The sequence below is a fragment of the Panthera onca genome, chromosome C2, assembly GCF_046562875.1.
Source record: "Panthera onca isolate mPanOnc1 chromosome C2, mPanOnc1 haplotype 2, whole genome shotgun sequence".
In the NCBI taxonomy this organism is placed as follows: Eukaryota; Metazoa; Chordata; class Mammalia; order Carnivora; family Felidae; genus Panthera; species Panthera onca.
In genome coordinates, this window is record NC_138347.1 from 156,966,773 (window position 1) to 156,986,108 (window position 19,336).

The 19,336-nt window shown below is 40.4% G+C and overlaps 1 protein-coding gene across 50 annotated transcripts in view; it reads right to left on the reverse strand.

The window, feature by feature from the left end:
• Positions 1 to 19,336, reverse strand: part of CLASP2 (cytoplasmic linker associated protein 2) — a 180,418-nt gene that overhangs the window by 24,535 nt on the left and 136,547 nt on the right. For 31 of the 50 annotated variants that reach the window (XM_060638093.3, XM_060638092.3, XM_060638103.3 and 28 more), the window contains 3 exons: positions 18,648 to 18,811; positions 17,818 to 17,896; positions 13,767 to 13,910 (listed from right to left, as the gene is read on the reverse strand). In XM_060638093.3, coding sequence (XP_060494076.1) covers positions 13,767 to 13,910; positions 17,818 to 17,896; positions 18,648 to 18,811 — 387 coding nt within the window. Of the gene's footprint in view, positions 1 to 13,766; positions 13,911 to 17,640; positions 17,692 to 17,817; positions 17,897 to 18,647; positions 18,812 to 19,336 lie in introns of all 50 variants that reach the window. The other 19 variants (XM_078432528.2, XM_060638088.3, XM_060638091.3 and 16 more) reach the window with 1 other exon arrangement.

Here is a 19,336-nt window from a genome sequence, read left to right on the forward strand (position 1 = left end):
TAGATGAGTGTACTTTGGTAACTCAAAGGAGACAATTTTCTTCAGTCAACATTTCTGTTCAATAGCACAAGGCCATCTTTCCCACAGAAACATAAGTTGCCTTTACATACTTTCAGATTTTGTTGCTGGGAGAATAAAAAAATATTTATTTGCGAGAGACAGAAAGCGAGCACGCACGAGCAGGGGAGGCGCGGAGAGAAAAGGAGAGACAGAAGAAGCCCAAGCAGGCTCTACGCTGTCAGCACAGAGCCTGACATGGGGCTCGATCCCACGACTGAGAGATGACGACCCGAGCCATTACCAAGAGTTGGATACTTAACTGACTGAGCCACCCAGGTGCCACATCATTTATTTTTTTTTTGAGGGTAAGAAGGGAAGACAAAAATTGTCAAAAATATAATCTAGCACTCAATGGCAGCAGTTAACCAGTCTCCGGGGTTATTTTTTTTAAGTTAAAAAACAAAAAAGTATTTTGAGATAGAGAGAGAGGGAGGGAGGGAGAGAGGGAGGGAGAGGCAGGGCCAGGCAGAGAGAGAAGGTCAAGCAGGCTCTGCATCGTCAGCACAGACCTGATATGGGGCTTGATCTCACAAACTACAAGATCATGACCCGAGTTGAAACCAAGAGTCAAATGCTAAACCGACTGAGCCACCCAGGTGCCCCAAGACAGTTTCCTTCCCAGGGTTATTCTACCAAAATATACCACTTCAGTTTTCCTAATAAATAACTACAAAAAGATGGATGGAAATACCTAAGTATGGGTATCCCATACCCTTCAAAAATTCCCGTCGTACCACTTGACTTTTATGAAAGACCTACCACAGTACCTGCTTTCCCTAACCAAAAGAAAAACAAAGATCCTCACTTTTATCAATAAAGGCAAAAAGCCAAAATACACTCAACATTTGCTTTGCACTGAGCCTGTCCTCCAAGCAGTGAGAAGGGCGTCACCAAGCTCCTTCCCCAGGAACTACACTCAGCATCGCAGCATTGAGCCAGCATCGCTTTGTTGAACTGGGTTGTGTATGTGTGCTTTATCTTGATTTGTGCTGCGTGTCTGTTAGCAAGCTGCATCCTAAGGTGTCAGAAAAGACGAAGAGGGAACTCTCAAAGGTTTTTCCATGGAAACTAATGGCACTGCTTCTTTGCTCTACACGTTTTGGTGTGTGAAAGGGTTCACACAACAGTCTACTTTCGGGTAGCAGGGGAAACCTGCATATCCCTAAGCTATACAAAGCTCATCCAGAGCAACTGAATACTTACTTTTCATTACATAAGTGAAAAACCAGTCTAACGTTTGGGTGGAAACGGGAACAAAACAAAGCTTACTCAGATCGGTTAAGAAAACTTATAAATTTACTTTCTTCTTTTAAAATAACCAACTGAAGGGCGCCTGGGTGGCTCAGTCGGTTGGGCGTCTGACTTCGGCTCCGGTCACGATCTCGCAGTCTGTGAGTTCGAGCCCCGCGTCGGGCTCTGTGCTGACAGCTCAGAGCCTGGACCCTGCTTCCCATTCTGTGTCTCCCTCTCTCTCTGCCCCTCCCCTGCTCATGCTCTGTCTCTCTCTGTCCCAAAATATAAATGAAAACATTACAAAAAAATAAAAAAAAAAAAATAACTGAGTTACTGAAAGCCAAACTTTGAAATTCAGATTTCAAAGAAACTTAACGAGAGGAGAAAGAAACCCACATAGCTCACAATCATGACTCAGAGGGAAACGTGTGCATCTGATTCTGGACGTGTTCAGATCCCAGTCTTAGAAAACTTAAGTGTCCTAAGTTTACTACATCTGAACATGCAACACCAGTGGAATGGTTACATTCTGCTCCACTGGTGCGACGGCAGACCACAGAACACAGCCTTGGAAGGTGACGGAGCTGAACGCACGAAGAGATCGGCAGAGGGCTGTTAGACACTGCCGAAGGAAAGAGCTAATAAAACCACAGCTGTGACATCAGCCCAGTTTTCTGAAAACGACAAAACACACATTGTGCGGGTACGCACTCTAACACAGTGCTTAAGTGAAACTGCGTGTATTTTGAAACAAAACTTTATGATCTTTTTTGGAAAATATTAAAACTACCTCAAGTTTATTTGAGCCAATGAATTAAGGTACACTTTATTCCATCTAGGGTTTATTCTGGTGTATGAGACTCTGCTTTCTTTCCTCCCAGAGACAGAGAACCCAGCTGTTCCAAAACCACTTCCCGGTCAGTGTATCCTTTCCTCGTGACTCAAAGTGACACCCTTATTGTGAGTTAACCTCCTAAATAAACCTAAGTGTCTTGGATCCTCTATGTTCTATCAACTATTTCTCTATTTCTGCATTAAGTAATATGGGTTTAAGTTGCATGATTTGAAATGCAATGGTTTGTGAGTATATTTTGATAAAGCCCGTTTTCATTAGTTTATATTATAGTATCACATTTTTTTTTACTAGATACATTTTTTTAAAATGTTTATTTTGAGGGGTGGGGGAAAGGCAGACAGAGAGAGGGAAAAAGAGAATCCCAAGCAGGTTCCATGCCGTTGGTGCAGAGCCTGACATGGGGCCGATCTCATAAACTGACCTGAGCCGAGATCAAGAGTCGAAGCTTAACTGAGACACCATGATGGCCCTAGATTTTAATTAATTAACTTACTTCTTTCACAGCATAAACCAGGTCTTTATTAGAGTACTGTATTCCATTTCTGTCTTTTTATTTTCTTAAAGATTTGATTTTTAAGTAATCTCTACACCCAACGTGGGACTTAAACTCACAACCCTGAGATCAAGAGTCCTACACTCCACTGACTGAGCCAGCCAGGTGACTCCCCTCCTTTTTTAAAAGTTTTTACCGTTAGTTAGCATAACAGGGTTATCAGTTTCAGGTGTATAATACAGCAATTCAACAATTACACACCTCATCCCGTCTTCATCAGAAGTGCGGTCCATTACCTATGTAATCTCCCCACCAATCTCCCCTCTGGTAACCTTCAGTTCGTTCTCTATAGTTAAATTTGTTTCTGGGTTTCTCTTTTTTTCCCTTTACTGCTGCTGATTTTTTTTTAAGTTTATTTATTTTGAGAGAGAGAGAGAGAGAGAGAGAGAGAGAGAGGAGTGGGGGAGAGAGGGAGAGAGAGAACATGTGCACGCATGCAGGGGAGGGGCAGAGAAAGAGGGAGACAGAGAGAATACCAAGCAGGCTCCACACTGACAGTGTGATGCAGGGTTCAAACTCACAAACTATGAGATCATGACCTGAGCCGAAACCACGACTTGGATGCTTAACCCACCAAGCCATCCAGGGGCCCCACTTGTTTTGTTTCTTAAATTCCACACGAGTGAAATCATACAGTATTTGTCTTTCTCTGACTTATTTTGCAAAGGATTATACTCTCTAGCTCCAGCCATATCATTGCAAATGGCGAGATTTCATTCTTTTTTGTAGCTAATATTCCACTATGTATGTATACCACATCTTCTTTATTCGTCTATACATGGATGCTTAGGCGGCTACCATAATTTGGCTATTACAAACAATACTGCTATAAACATAGGGGGATATGTATCCCTTCGAATCTGTGTTTATGTATTTCTTGGGTGAATATCCAGTCGTATGACTACTGGATCGTACGGTAGGCCCATTTTTAGCTTGAGGAACGTCTATACTGTTTTCCACAGTGGCTGCACCAATCTGCATTCCCACCAACCACACAAGAAGGTTCCTTTTCTCTACATCCTCACCAACACTTGTTTCCTGTGTTTCTGATTTTAGCCATTCTGGCAGATGTGAAGCGGTAACTCATCGCAGTCTTGATTTGCATTCCCGGGATGATGAGTGATTTTGAGCATCTTTTCAAACGTCTGTTGACCATCTGTATGTCTTCTTTGGAGAAATGTCTGTTCAGGTCTTCTACCCATTTTAAATTGGATTGTATGTTTTTTGGGTGTTGAGTTTGATAAGCTCTTTATAGATTGTGGAGTTCTGTGGCAAACCTCTGTGTTGAACAAGTCTGTCGGCACATGTTTTCTTTTTTGATTTTAGAGAGCGGCGTGGAGGGGAGAGAGAGACAACATGAACAGGGGAGAGGGGCAGAGGTGAGAGAGAATCTTTTTTTAATTTTATTTAATGTTTATTTATCGTTGACAGAGAGAGTGAGCAAGCAGGGAAGCAGCAGAGAGAGAGGGAGACCCAGAATCCAAAGCAGGCTCCAGGCTCTGAGCTGTCAGCACAGAGCCCAACATGGGCCTCGAACTCACAAACCGTGAGATCATGACCTGAGCCAAAGTTGGACGCCTAACCGACTGAGCCACCCAGGGGCACCCCGCCTTTTTTTGAAAAAAAGAAAAAAAGAAAAAAAAATTTAATGTTTAAGAGAGAATCTTAAGCAGGCTCCAGCCTCAGTGTGAAGCCTGATGTGGGGCTCGATCTCACAACCATGAGATGATGACCTTAGCTGAAATCAAGAGTTGGCCATTCAACTGACTGAGCTACCCAGATGCCCCCGGCACACTTTTTCAAACAGCATTTACTCATTTTGCGTCTCTGTGTCACATCTGATAATCCTTGCAACATTTCAAACTCTTTCACTGTGATCTCTCACGTTACTTTGTAATTCTTTTGGGGTACCGCAAATTGTGTCCAAACGAGATACCAATCGATACATGTGTGTGTTCTGACTGCTCCACTGAGCAGCTGCTCCCCGTCTCTCTCCTTCCCCCCCAGACCTCCCTGTTCCTGGACACACAGCCGTGTTGAAATGAGGCCAATTAATAGCTCCACAACGGCTTCTACGTGTTCAAGTGAAAGAAGGCGTTGCGTGGGTCTGACACTGAATCCAAAGCTAGCGGTGATTAAGCTCAGGAAGGCAAGTCAAAAGCCAAGACAGGCCAGAAGCTAGGCCTCTTGTGGCACGCGGCCAACTTGGGACTGCAAAGGAAAGGTGCTCGAAGGAAACTGAGCATGAATGGTAAGAAAGCAGAACGGCTTCATGGCCGATCTGGACCTAGTTTCGGTGGTCTGGAGAGGAGACCAGAGCAGCCACAACGCTCCCTTAAGCCAAAGCCTCATCCGGAGCGGGGCCCTAACTCTCTTCAATTCCGTGAAGCCCGAGATTGGTGAGGAAGCCACGGAAGTTGGCTCGTGAAGTTGAAGGAAAGGAGCCGTCTCCGTCACCTACAGGTAGCAAAGTAGCACAGGCAGCACGGGAGTCCCAAAGCGTTCCTCAGAGGACCCAGCTGGGGCGACCCCCGAAGGTAGCTGCCTAAACAGCGGATTTCCAGTGTGGACGGAGCAGCCTTGCATCAGGAAGGAGACGCCACCTAGGACTTTGACGGCTGCAGAGGAGAAATCGGTGCCTGGCTTCGGAGGACAGGGTGACTCTCTTGTTCGGGCTAATGTAGCTGGTGACTTTGAGTCGAGGCCAGTGCTCGCATCATTGTGAAAATCCTGAGACCCTTAAGCATTGTGTTAAATCCACTCTCCTTGTGCTCTGTAAGCGAAACAGCAACGCCGGAAGGACAGCCCATCTGTTTACACGGTTTCCTGAATATTTGAAGCCACTGCTGAGAACTATTGAAGGAAAAAAGATTCCTTTCAAAATATTATGGATCATGACAATGCACCGGTACCCAAGAGCTACAATGGAGCTGTGCAGTAAGAATTAATGTCGGTTTTGTGCCTGCTAACACCATATCCGTGCTACAGCCCATGGGTCATAAGCTAATTAAAAAAAAAAATGTTTCTTTAATGTTTATTTACTTTTAAGAGAGAGAGAGACAAAGAGAGAGCAGGGAAGGGGCAGACGGAGACAGAGGATTTGAAGCAGGTTCTGTGGTGACAGCAGAGAGCCCAACGTGGGGCTCGAACTCACGAACCGTGCGATCGTGACCTGAGCCGAAATCAAGAATTAGACACTTAAATGACTGAGCCACCCAGGTGCCCCAAGAAGTAATTTTGACTTTGATGTCTTCTTACTTAAGAAATACATTTTGAGGGCACCTGGACGGCTCAGTAGGTTAAGTGTCTGACTTCAATTCCAGCTCAGGTCACGATCTCGCGGTTCCTGAGTTCAAGCCCTGCCCCGGGCCCTGCACTGGCAGCACGAAGCCTGCTTGGGACTCTCTCTCTCTCCCTCTCTCTGCCCCTCCCCACTCAAGTTCTCTGTCAAAAACAAAAAAGAAACAAATACATTTTGCAAGGCTACCGCTGCCACAGTGATTCTTCCGATGGATCTGGGCAAAGGAAATTGAAAATCTTCTGCAAAGGATGCACCATTCTAGATGCCATTAAGAGCATTTGTGATTCATGGGAAGAGGTCAAAATATCAACACTAACAGGAATTTCAAAGAAGCTGATTCCAGCCCTCAAGGACAATTCTGAGGGATTCAGGACTTCGGGGGAGGACGCAACTGCCGATGTGGTGGAAACAGTAGGAGAAGTGGAATGAGAAGTGCGGCCTGCAAATGTGCCCAGATTTCTCTTGACGAAACTGGGACATGAGGAGACGCCTCTTACGGATGAACAGAGAAAGTGGTTTTTTGAGATGAAAGCTATTCCGGGTGAGCACGCTGTGAAGACTGTTGAAGTAACAGCAAAGGATTTAGAATATTACATAAGCTTAGTTGATAAAGGAGCAGCAGGGTTTGACAGGACAGACTCCAATTTTGAAAGAAATTCTGTGGGAAAAATGCTATTAAACAGCATCTCATGCTACAGAGAAATCTGTTGGAAAAGGAAGAGTGGATCGATGTGGGGAACTTCACAGTCTTATTTTTTAAACATGAATTCTTAATGATTTTATTTTGACTTAGTTATTTTACAACAATTTTAAAACTCTGAGTGTAGCCGATACCCAACATGACATTGTTTCAGGTATGCAACATAGTGACTTGACTTCTCTATTATTCTATGCTCACCGCAAGTGTAGCTATCGTTTGTCACCGAGCAATGCAGTCATGACATCCCTGATCATATTCCTTCTGTGGTACCTCTTACAACTGTGACTTATTCACTCCGTAACTGGAAGCTGGTATTTTCCATTTCCTTTTACCCATTTTTCCCATTCCCCGCCCCCCCCACCCCCCGGCCCCTTTCCCTCCGACAACTGTTTGTTGTCTATACTTATAGGTCCGATTCTGCTTTTTGTTTATTCATTTGCTTTGTTTTGTAGATTCCACATAAGTGAAATCACATGGTATTTGTCTCTCTCAATCTGACTTCTTTCACTTAGCATAAGACCCTTTAGGTTCATCCATGTTGTTGCAAATGGTAAGATCTCAACCTTTTTTTTTTTTTTTTTTATGGCTAGTAATAGATCTCAACCCTTTTTTTTTTTATGGCTAGTAATAGATCTCAACCTTTTTTTTTTTTTTTATGACTAGATGAATAGATCCATTCATCTATCAAAGAACACTTGAGTTGCTTCCATATCTTGGCTATTATAAATAATGCTGCAATAAACACAGGGGTGCAAAAGACCTTTTCAAATTAGCATCTTCACTTTCCTTGGGTAATAACCAGTAGTGAAATTATTGAATCATATAGTATTTCTATTGTTGTCTGAGGAATCTCCATACTGTTTCCCACCACTTCTGCCTTTTTAAAAAAAAAAAAAATTTAATGTTGATTTATTTTTGACAGAGAGAGACAGAGCATGAGTGAGGGAGGGGCAGAGAGAGAGAGAGAGAGAGAGAGAGAGAGAGACACAGAATCTGAAACAGGCTCCAGGCTCTGAGCTGTCAGCACAGAGCCTGACACGGCGCTCAAATTCACAGACCACGAGATCATGACCTGAGCCAAAGTCAGACCTCAACGGACTGAGCCACCCAAGCGCCCCAACTTCTGCCTTATTTCAAGAAACTGCCACAGCCATTGCTTCAGCAACCACCACCTTAACTAGTAAACACTGAGACAAGCCCCTCCACTTGCCAAAAGATTACGGCTCTGAAATCTCAAATGATAATTAGCATTTTTTAGCAGTGTTTTTAAATTAAGGCATGTACTTTTTTTTTTTAGACATAATGTTTTTGCACACTTAATAGGCCACAGCATAAAGATAACTTTATATACACTAGGAACTGAAAATAATCATGTGACTTGGCTTTATTGCAGTGGTCTGGAACTAAATTTGCAGTTTTCTTAAGTATGCCTGCCTATATAAGGTTTTAAAATCAGGAAGTGTGAAGTCCTCCTACTTTGTTCTTTTACAAGATTGCTTTGGTTATTATGGGTCTCTTGCAATTCCATATGAATTTTGGAAAGAGCTTGTAAATTTCTACAAATTTCTGGGATTTTGATAGGGATTGCATTTCACCTGTAGATCACTTTGGGTGGTATTGCCACCCTAACAACATAAAGTCTTCTCATCCATGAACATGGAATGTTTTTTGGTTTATTTAAATCTGTAATTTCTCTCAAAACTGTTTTGTACTTTCTACTATAAATTTTGCACTTCTTTTGTTAAACTTATTCCTACAGATTTTAATCTTTTCGATGCAGTTGTAAATGAAAGTGATTTCTGAGTTTCATTTCTGGATTACTCATTTCAAGGGTTTAGAACTATAATTTCTGGATAGCGTTTTATATCCTGCTGCCTTGCTGAACTTGTTTATTAGTTTTAATAGTTTTTTAGTGATTCCTTAGGATTTTTTCTACATATAATCGTATCATTTGCAAATGGAAATAGTTTTACTTCTTTCCAATCTGGATGCCATTTATCTATTTGTTTGTTTAGCTTTAAATTCAATTTAGTTAACATACAGTGTAATCTTGGCTTCAGGAGTAGAACCCAGTGCTCATCCCAAAGAATGCCCTCCTTAATGCCCACCATCCATGAGATGGGATCTTTAGCCCATCCTCCTCCCCCATCTCCCCTCCAGCAACCCTGTTTGGTCTCTGTATTTAAGAGTCTTTTATGGTTTGCCTCCTCTGTTTTTATCTTATTTTTCCCTCCTTTCCCCTATGTTCATCTGTTGAGTTTCTCAAATTCCACATGAGTGAAATCATAAATCTGGCTTTCTGATTTCACGCAGCATAATACCCTCTAGTTGCCATTTGCAACAATGTTTATCCACATTGTTGCAAATGGCAAGACTTCATTCTTTTTCACTGCTGAGTAATATTCCATTGTGTTTATGTATGTGTATGCTTGTGTGTGTGTATCCATTCAACAGTCAATGGACATTTGGGCTGTTTCCGTGATTTGGTTATTATTGATAGTGCTGGTATAAACATTGGGGGTGCCCCTTTCAATCAGTACTTTTTTAGTGTTTGTTTTTGAGACAGAGACTGAGTGTGAGTGGGGGAGGGGCAGAGAGACAGGGAGACAGAATCTAAAGCAGGCTCCAGCCTCTGAGCTGTCACACAGAGCCTGATGTGGGGCTCAAACCCACAAACCAGATCATGACCTGAGCTGAAGTCAGACGCTTAACCAACTGAGACACCCAGGTGCTCCAAATCAGCATTTTTGTATCCTTTAGATAAAGTCCTGGTAATGCAATTGCTGGGTCACAGGGTAGTTCTATTTTTAATTTCCTGAGGAACCTCCATACTGTTTTTCAGAGTGGCTGCACCACTTTGCATTCCCACCAACAGAGCCTAGACGGTTCCCCTTTCTCCACATCCTCGCCAACATCTGTTGTTTCCTGAGTTGTTAATTTCAGCCATTCTGACAGGTGTGAGGTGGTACCTCATTGTGATTTTGATTTATATTTCCCTGATGATGAGTGATGTTGAGCATTTTTCATGTGTCTGTTAGCCATCTGGATGTCTTCTTTAGAAAAGTGTTTATTCATATCTTCTGCCCATTTCTTGACTGGATAATTTTTTGGGGGGTGTTGAGTTTGGTAAGTTCTTCATAGATTTTGGGACACTAACCCTTTATCCAATATGTCACTTGCCAAGGATGCCTTTCATTTATTTTTTCCTGTCATAGCTAGAACCCCCAGTTGAATAGAAATAGAAATTGCTGAGTTGTACATATTTTTAGACATAAGGGTACTGCACACTTAGACCAGAGTGTAACACATAGTATATACTGAATTGCAGAGTATATGGTGAATAGAAATGCTAAGAGCAGCCATCCTGTCTTCCTCCTAATTTCAAGGAGGAAGCATCCAGTCTTTTACCATTAAGTATGATTTTAGCTGTGGATACTTGCAGGTACCCTCTCTTGGGTTGAGAAAGTTCTCTTCCATTACCAGGTTTTTTTGGTTTTGATTTTTGGGGGGGTTAAATCATGAAAGGATGTTAAGGTATTGCCAGTTGTCTTTTTCTTTTTTTCACAGATTTATTTTTAAGTCATCTCTACACCCAACATGAGGCTCAAACTTACAACCATGAGGTGGAGAGTCCCATGCGCCACCACCTGAGCCACCCAGGGACACCACCAGATGCCTTTTCTATTGATGTGATCACATGTCTTGTCTTGTGACTGACAGGGTGTATTACATTAACATACTTTCAGATGTTAATTTAACCCAGCATTCCCGGGATAAATCCCATTTACTTGTGCGTGGTGTGTAATTCTATGCTGCACGATTTAGTTTGCTAATATTTTGTCAAGGATTAAACGCATCCATATTTGTAAGAGATACTGGCCTGTAGGCTTTTGTGTGTGTGTGTGTGTGTGTGTGTGTGTGTGTGTGTGTGTGTGGCATCATTGTCTGGTTTTGGTATCAAGGTAAAACTGCCCTCGTAGAATGAGTTGGAAAGTGTTCTTTCTTCTGTTTTTTGAAAGAGTTTCTAAAGAACTGGTATTAATGTTTGCTGGAATTCACCAGTGAAGCCATTTGAGCCTGGGCTTCTCTCTGTGGGTTCTTTTTTGATTACTAAGTCAATCTCTTTACTTGTTCTTTCATTTCGAATTCTAGTAATTTAAGTCTCTTTTCTTCTTTGTCAATCTAGTTAAAAGTTTGCCAATTTTGTTGATCTTTCAAAAAACCAGCTTTTAGTTTCACTGATTATCGTTTTTGTATTTTGTTAATTTGTGCTTTAATCTTATGTCTTCCTGTTTACTTTAGGGTTTGTTCTTTTTCCCATGTCATAGGTGGCAGTTAAGCTTTCTAATTTAAGATCTTTCTTCTTTTTTATAATAGGCATTAACACTTATAAATTTCCCTCTAAGCACTGCTATAGCTGCATCCTGTAAGTTCCGGTATATCATGTCTTCATTTGCATTCACTTCACTGTATTTTTCTAACTTCCCTTTTGAGTTCTTCTTTGATCCACTGGTGATTTAGAAGTTCTCTAATTTCCACATATTCGTGAGCCCTCCACACTTCCGTGTTACTAGTTTCTAGTTTCATTCCATTGTGGTGAGAGAACATTCTCTGTATTATTTTCATCCTTTTAAGAAAGCTACTGAGGTTTATCACCTAGCATGTGGTCTTATCCTGGAGAATGTTCCATGTACATTTGAGAAGAAGGTAATATTCTGCTTCTGTTGGGTAAAGTGTTCACCATTAGAAATAAAGGTCAAAAAGTGTATACTCCATGCTCTTGTTTGTAGTAAATATTGAAGATAATGATTCACAAAGGAAGAGAGTGAGCAATGCTACGTGCAGGATGCAAGAAATGACGGGTGAAGCCGAAGTCGCAGGACGATGGCGAGAAGAACGAAACGTCTAAGGAGGGGCTCCCCATGCAATAAATAAATAAGTAACTTACGTCTTTGAGCACATGGAAAACGTGAGCCACAAGCATGTTGCAGAGATGGCGAAAATATGAACAGATAAACGTTAAAAAAAACCCAGGCAAATGAAAAACAAGGCAAATTATTTACACCACGACAAAACTCTTATAAGAAAAGAAGGAAGAGACAAACCACTTGGTACAGGAGCGAATCCTTCCACAGTCAAAAGGTAAATGGATTCTATTGATTACCAATATCTGATTCATACGTATTCGGAAACTCATGGGGAAAGATACACGGAAAGATGTGGGAATGGTATGGGTTAAGCTAAGTTCTTATGTACAAAGGTAGATAGAAAGCTACTCATGGCTAGATTTGTCAACAGATCAATAGATCACGCCCAAAATGAGTAAATCAGGAAACACTGTAAATTCTTATCTGAAATACACTGGTACATCCAAGTAGAAACATTTGGACTACAGTTGACCCTTGAACAATGCAGCGGTTAGGGACACCAACCTGTGCAGTCAACTCTGCACTTCTTATAAGTTGATTCCCCCCTAAACTTAATTACTAATAGCCTACTGTTTACCAGAAACCTTAATGGCAATATAAACAGCTGATTAACATACCTTTTGTATGTTATATGTATTATATACTGTATTCTTTTAATAAAGTAAGCTAGAGAAAAGATGTTATTAAGAAAATCATAAGGAAGAGAAAATACATTCACAGAACTACGCTATAAAAAAAAATCTGCATGTAAGTGGACTGGCACAGTTCAAATCTGTGTTGTTCAAGGGTGCACTGTATTTTTTTGTTTTTATTCACTTTATTTATTTTTTTGATCATGATACGTGTACTCTTTAATCACCCTTCTGTATTTCCCCCATCCCTCTCAGTTTTTTTCTACAGTTAAGAGTCTGTTTGGGGTGCCTGGGTGGCTCAGTCAGTTGAGCGTCTGACTCCAACTCATGATCTCGCGGTTTGTGAGTTTGAGCCCCACGTCGGGCTCTGTGCTGACGGCTCAGAGCCTGGAGCCTGCTTCAGATTCTGTGTCTCCCTCTTTCTCTGCCCCTCTCAGAGCTCATGCTCTTTTTCTTTCTCTCAACAATAAACAAACGTTAAAAAAAAAAAAGAAGAGTGTTTCTTGGCTTGTCTCTTTTTTTTCCACCTTTGTTTTGTTTCTGAAGTTCCACATGAGTGGGATCATATGGTATTTGCCCTTCTCTGACTTATTTTGCGAAGCATTGTATTTTCTGGCTCTATCCATGTTGTTGCAAACGGCAAGATTTCATTCTCTTTTTATGGCTGAATAATATTCCACTGTACATGTATATGCTACCTCTTATCCATTCATCAATTGGTGGACACTTGGGCTGCTTCCGTACTTTGACTATTGTAAATCATGCTGCTATAAACATGGGGGTAAATGTATCCCTTTGAATTAGTGTTCTTGTATTTTTGGGGTAAATACCTAACAGCGCAATTCCTAGGTCACAGGGTAGTTGTTCTATTTTTAATTATTTGAGGAGCCTCCATACTGTCTCCCAGAGTGGCTGCACCAATTTGCATTCCCACCAGCCAAGCAAGAGGGTTCTTTAGTCTCTACATCCCCACTAATGCTTATTGTCTCCTGTGTTTTTGATTTTAGCCATTCTGACAGATGTAAAGTGACAACTCACTGTGGTTTTGATTTGCATTTCCTTGATAATGAGTGATGTTGAGCATCTTTCCATGTGTTTGCCTGCCATCTGTATGTCTTCTTTAGAGAAATGTCTGTTCATGTCTTCTGCTCATTTTGAAAATTGGATTATTTGTTTTTAGATGTTGAGTTCTGTAGTTCTTTATGTATTTTGGATACCAAAGAGGGTCAACTATATTTTGAATGGTTACAAAATTAGAGGTTGGGAGGACTATGGCAATGAGAGTTGGTTTCTTATTCTAAGTTTGAAAACTATACTCATATTAACTGGATAAAATTTTAAATCATTTAAAAGAGAAGATTAAAAAAACAAGTCTTCATATCACCAAGTAAATAAATCAATACTAACCGGTAACGTCCAGAAATATTAATTCCCTTTGTTGGCAATCCAAAATGACTGACTTGTTTTTCTAATTTACCTTCTAAATCTTACGTTAAAACATACCTTCCGAACATCAGAACTTTTGGGTTCTGTTGTCCAAGTGATGACCCGAGACACTGCCAGGCGAGTTTCACTGGAATTTATAAAATCTCCTGGATCCATCTGCTTGGCCAGAGTTTCTATGTATTTAAGGATAGCAACCTTCACCTGCAGAGGTAAGCAAATGAGAGAGGACAACCAGACGGTCACTGAGGGATACTGACTACACTTCAAAAGCAATCAGGCGATTATTTTTCCAACCAATACGAAACGAAACGTCAACAATAACAAAAAAGAAATTACATAACCACCTACATACCTGAGGCACAAATACATGGAAATGTGGATTTTTGTTTTCACATATAGCAGAACTTTTAAATCCCAGGTGTTTCATTCCCTGTGTCTGAAATGCTGAAGACTCTCTTGACAAGATTATACCCTTCTCCTTGAGTCGGCCTTCAGAGCTTACAGCTGACTCTTGTCTACATTTCCCTGGGAGCCAGTCTTTATAAATTAAGTGTAATTTGGCTTTTGGGGAAATGAACCAAAGTATTCTGGAAATAAGGTATCATAAACCAAGTAAGTAATCAAGGTGGGCAATACAGGTTTTTCTGCCAAACATACAGTAACGTTCACCCCATGAGATCCAGAACCACCTTTCAAGAGAAGTGTCACAAAGAAGTTTTACACAAGGACCGCTGGAGCAAAGACAACATCTCTTTGTAATTCCTGAGGTTTGGGTGCCTGGTACAGGTGGGGGTGTGGCCAAACGCAGGCTTCAAAATCAGGTGGGGCAGAGCGTACATGCTTCTTCCTAGGCTCAGCCTTTGTCATCCTTAGAGTGAGCCACTGTTCAATTACCGCCGTTCTCTCAGGGATGCGAGGGCAGAAGCACCGGCTGAGAAAAACTTCGAGAAGTCACATCTTCTAACACCCTAGCGGTTCTAGACAAGGACTCTGAAAGACTCTGCTAGTGCGGTTTAGAAGTGGCAGCTGGCAAACCGCACAGCTGGATAGAGCAGGTGTTACGTAGAGCAACATACTAAACACCCACTTGCTGACTTAGATAAAGGAAGGCGTGTATGATTAAAACAGCAACATTGAAAAAATACTGCCAAAGACGAAGATAATCAGGTTTTCAATGTTCTGTCTCCCCTTGTTATTGATCTTAAGATGTTACTTGTCTCCCTAAACCCAAATAAGGTCTTCGGGAGGTACTGTGCCAAGTTTTATGTAAAGGAAGCAAAGTGTTAATATAAGGTTCTGACTCTTGCACGTTTTCCCCCTTTGGCTTCCAGTTTAAAAAAAAGGGGGGGGGGGATCAGATTACATTCTTCATTTCAAAATGATTAAAGTTTTAAAACTTTTTTAATATGTTTATTCATTTTTGAGAGAGAGAGAGAGAGAGAGAGAGCACGTGCAAGTGTGAACAGGGGAGGGTCAGAAAGAGAGGCAGCGGGGCGGGGGGGGGGGGGGGGGGGCGGATAGAGGATCTGAAGCGGGCTCTGAGCCGACAGCAGTGAGCCTGATGCAGGGCTCGAACTCACAAACCTCAAGATCGTGACAGGAACTGAAGTCAGATGCTCAACGGACTGAGCCACTCAGGCGCGCCTCAAAATGAATACATTTTAAGAAGTAACTATAACTTTTAGATGTATTGAGAAAAAATTTGAGAGTTAATCCGTCATCTGTCCAGGTAAGATGTACAGTGGAGAGGGAAAGAGGCTTATGACTGATTTTGCAGTAGCAAGCCCGATAAAGTACAGTAGCACTTAATATTCTGGATTCCCAAAGCCGTGTCACCTCTCAGTGTGAATAACTGAACAGCAACTACAGTGAATCAAAGAATGAACATCAATGTCGTCGTTTTCAACTTGCTACCACCGATAACTGAATATATTTGTTCTACGTGAGATTCAACTAGTGCAGGGCCTTAGCAATTTACGGAGACACGTAAGCTTTCAAGGGCTTCACAGAGTAGGTGCGTTTATAATCCTACTAGGCAAAATAACCACAATACACACATAATAATCAGTTGAAGGTTTAGATTTAAGTAGGATATTTCACGAGTTTATATACACAGTCTGGAATTTCAATAACACAAACATGCATTCAGAGAAGGAAAAATAATCTAGCTGCTCAAGTGTGTTTAACTTTACAACATATCTGTGAAACCCAGAAAAAGATCCCCAAAATCATTCTTTTTAATATTACTCAGAATCACTCTGTATTGCTATTTCCCCCTATTCTATTGCTTCTTTTCTGACATTTAACCACATGACTGTGAGAAATAAATTTTCTCTTTTATCTGAAAGATCCATCATTTTTTATCAATAAAGAATTTTATAGACCTCATACACAAGTTGTTTGTGTATAACCTGTTTTTTCTATAACCTGTTCAGTGTTTTAATCTTAATCTGTCACCCAATTTAAAGTTACTTTTATTTTTGGCCTAAGGTATGGCTCCAATGTAACTTTTCCTTGTTATCTTCAAGTATCAGTTTAGGAGTTTTAGAGTGATTTTCCCCTACAACGTTGCCTGCATACGTGTGTGTATATAATCTATAATACATGTATATATAACATAAGATATAAAAGCCATATAGATAATGGCTTTTACAGATTTAGTCTGTAACTCCAGTACCCACTATGTTTCCCAATAGGAAAGCAAATTTTAATTAGTTTTGTTTCCCACTGTTTTTCTTTAGGCATTTAGCAACTTTATTCTCTCCCCGAACTCCCCTATGACCCTTATTTCTTAAGCTAACGGTTTAGACCTCCCTTTCCGCGGCCCCATGAAAAATCTCTACGTATATTTTCTACAGCACTTGAGTGCCTACTCCCTGGTACCTAAATCATAATCCTTACTACAGTTTATCATGCATTATAATAATGATAAGAAATTGTAAGTTTTATATTCCTAGGAGTGCCTTGCACAATGGCTAGAACAGAGAATGAATTCAAAACATATCAATAATATCAAGTAAATTATTCTCCTGTAGGTCACGTTTTAAAATCAAAACAGATAGAATCCCTTTCATAAAGCAGCTCTGAGAAATTAACATTATGTCGAGTCTAAGTCAACCCTGGTAACAAACATAATTGTGAATTTTAAGGCAAAATCATATTCAGAAACTTAAAGGAAAATTGATCATTGGCAACAATGCTTGTAGAAATATATTTCGTGCAGAAGAGAGCAGAAAAACGTAAGGCTTTTAAATGCACATATGCTTGTTATTTCCCTGACTTTAATCTCATTTAATAAAACTAAGAAAACATCCCTACTAAAGAATTTAGGGGTCTCTTTATTATTTTTTCTTTTATGTTTAAGTCACAAATTGGAATCCACCTTGTTTTCACATAAGTTAACTAGAAAATGTGTGCTAATAGCAATTGAGAAAGTTAACCCCGACTCTAAATTTTATGCACACATTAGAAATATCACATTGCACAAAGAAGAAAAAAGTTATCGTTTCAGTTAAAGAGAACTGGAGAACAGCAGGGAGATTAAACTTAAAATTTTTTGTTTACTAGAATAAATACATAGGCAAAACTGACAGTTTGCCCAAAATACCTATTCAAACTTCTACACTTAAACAACTGGGAAATCACAAACATAAGATGAGAGAGGACTTTATAGAACGAGTCTGCGTTACCAGCTTAGAGTTAGACGGCCATACTTGTGCTGCCTTCTAAATGGAGATCCCCAGGAAGCTTCTCCCAGAGACAGTCTGGCATTTGAGCCACATTTGAAACAAAATCTGTGCATGCTTAAAGTGAGGCTTACAGAGGTTAGTAGTTGAAAACAGATGCACACAAACATTCTCTGAAACACGGCAGCGTTTTTAAAGAGAGTCAAGAAAAGAAATAATGCAGATTAAAACAAAAACAAAAAAACCTTGGAGCTCCAAAAAGAGTGAAGCTGGTCCCGAAGCGCTGGCTTGAGTGTCTGAAAGTTTATAAAACAAAATCCACTGATGGAACAGCTTCTTATTAGACAGAAATATAAACGTCAACATTATTAACAAAACGCTTTAATTCCTTACAATGTCTTCGAAAGACTGCAAATTTTTACCTTCAAGCTTGGTGTTTGGGTCTGATCAACTGTAAATCTCATTAGAATATTGAATTGAAGATCATTTGGAAAAGATTCTCTGAAATAAGGAAAGAACAAAGCAGAACAAAAATTAATCAAGTAAACGTTTAGCAAACTAAACAGAAAACTATGCTTACTACCAAAACATCACGTCACTCAAAGAGCACGCACAAAGCAGTGTCTGTGAGCGGTATACCGTCTATGTCGGGAGGCACACAAGCTGTTCCCAGAACAATCTGAACATCTGAATCTATGCCCAAAGGGGCTTAAAAACCAACACTACAGCAATAACCGTCTATCTTGCTTCAACTGTGCATGTAAACAGAACATTCTGCAAGTGGACATGATCAGAACTGGCTCCCTAGACCTAGTATCTGAATTCTTAGACTCACCTCAACAATCTATCTACACAAGAAAGTAGAAACAGATCACTGGTTCAACATCATCTGAAGAAAGATGCTGAATGTTTAAATGCATAACAAAACATTCTTTTTAAATTTAGGAAATATTTTTTTTTTTTACATTAGATTGAATAAGATCTTGAACTCTATTTTGAATATCTTAAGTAAGATAAAATACGACCTTGAGTTACTCAACTAATGTTCATGACAGTTTTAGATAAGAAAGGCAGTGTTTGATTTAAGGACCATTGTTGCATTAAATATATCATGTGAACGAGCATGATTAATAATTTTCAAATGAAGCCCATGCAGCATAAATGGACTGAAAGGACTCAGAAATTGAAACAGAGAAACTAAACACTCCTGATTACTACTGGATAAACTGGAAATAGATGAAGAAACTATTACCTTGTAACATCAAGGGCTTTCTGAACTTTTGCCTGAACAGACCCCAGCAAATCAGCACCCATTTTTTTTAAGAGTTGAGTCAGCAGTACAAACAACCAATCTTGAAGATCATCTTTGTGGACTTGTATGAAATCCACTAGAGTCTCCAAGAACATGCTGAATACCTACGGTGGGTAAATGGGGAAGGGGAGAGAAAAAGGAGGAAATATTGACCTCTATGCTTCATTCAAAACCGAAATAGAAAGGGAATACAGGAATCAGAGGCACAGCGATTGGCAGCCAAGCGGAAAAACAATCTCTCTTGCTTTTCATTGGACTCTGTGATACAAGAGTACGTTTGAAATGTTATCCAACTTCTGCCGAAGTTCAACAATTAGCTATTCCATGCAGCATCACTTGGTAAAGAAACTTTGGCCACAATGGCTGGCACACCTAATGATGTCAATGATGCCATAGCTTAATCTGGTTCAACCGAAATCCATGGTAATCTGAAATTTCGGGCAAGGAACTACCTACTGATAGCCTCATCAGGACTCAGCTCTTTGAAGGAGTGGCACTGAGTTAATCAGAGGGGGACTATGCTGACAGCTACCTTAAAATATAAGAACATCCTGACATATTGGGCTAATTGGAGACTCCTACATTTCTCAATAGGTCAGTTGTCATCATTTTTTTGGTATGAGATCTAT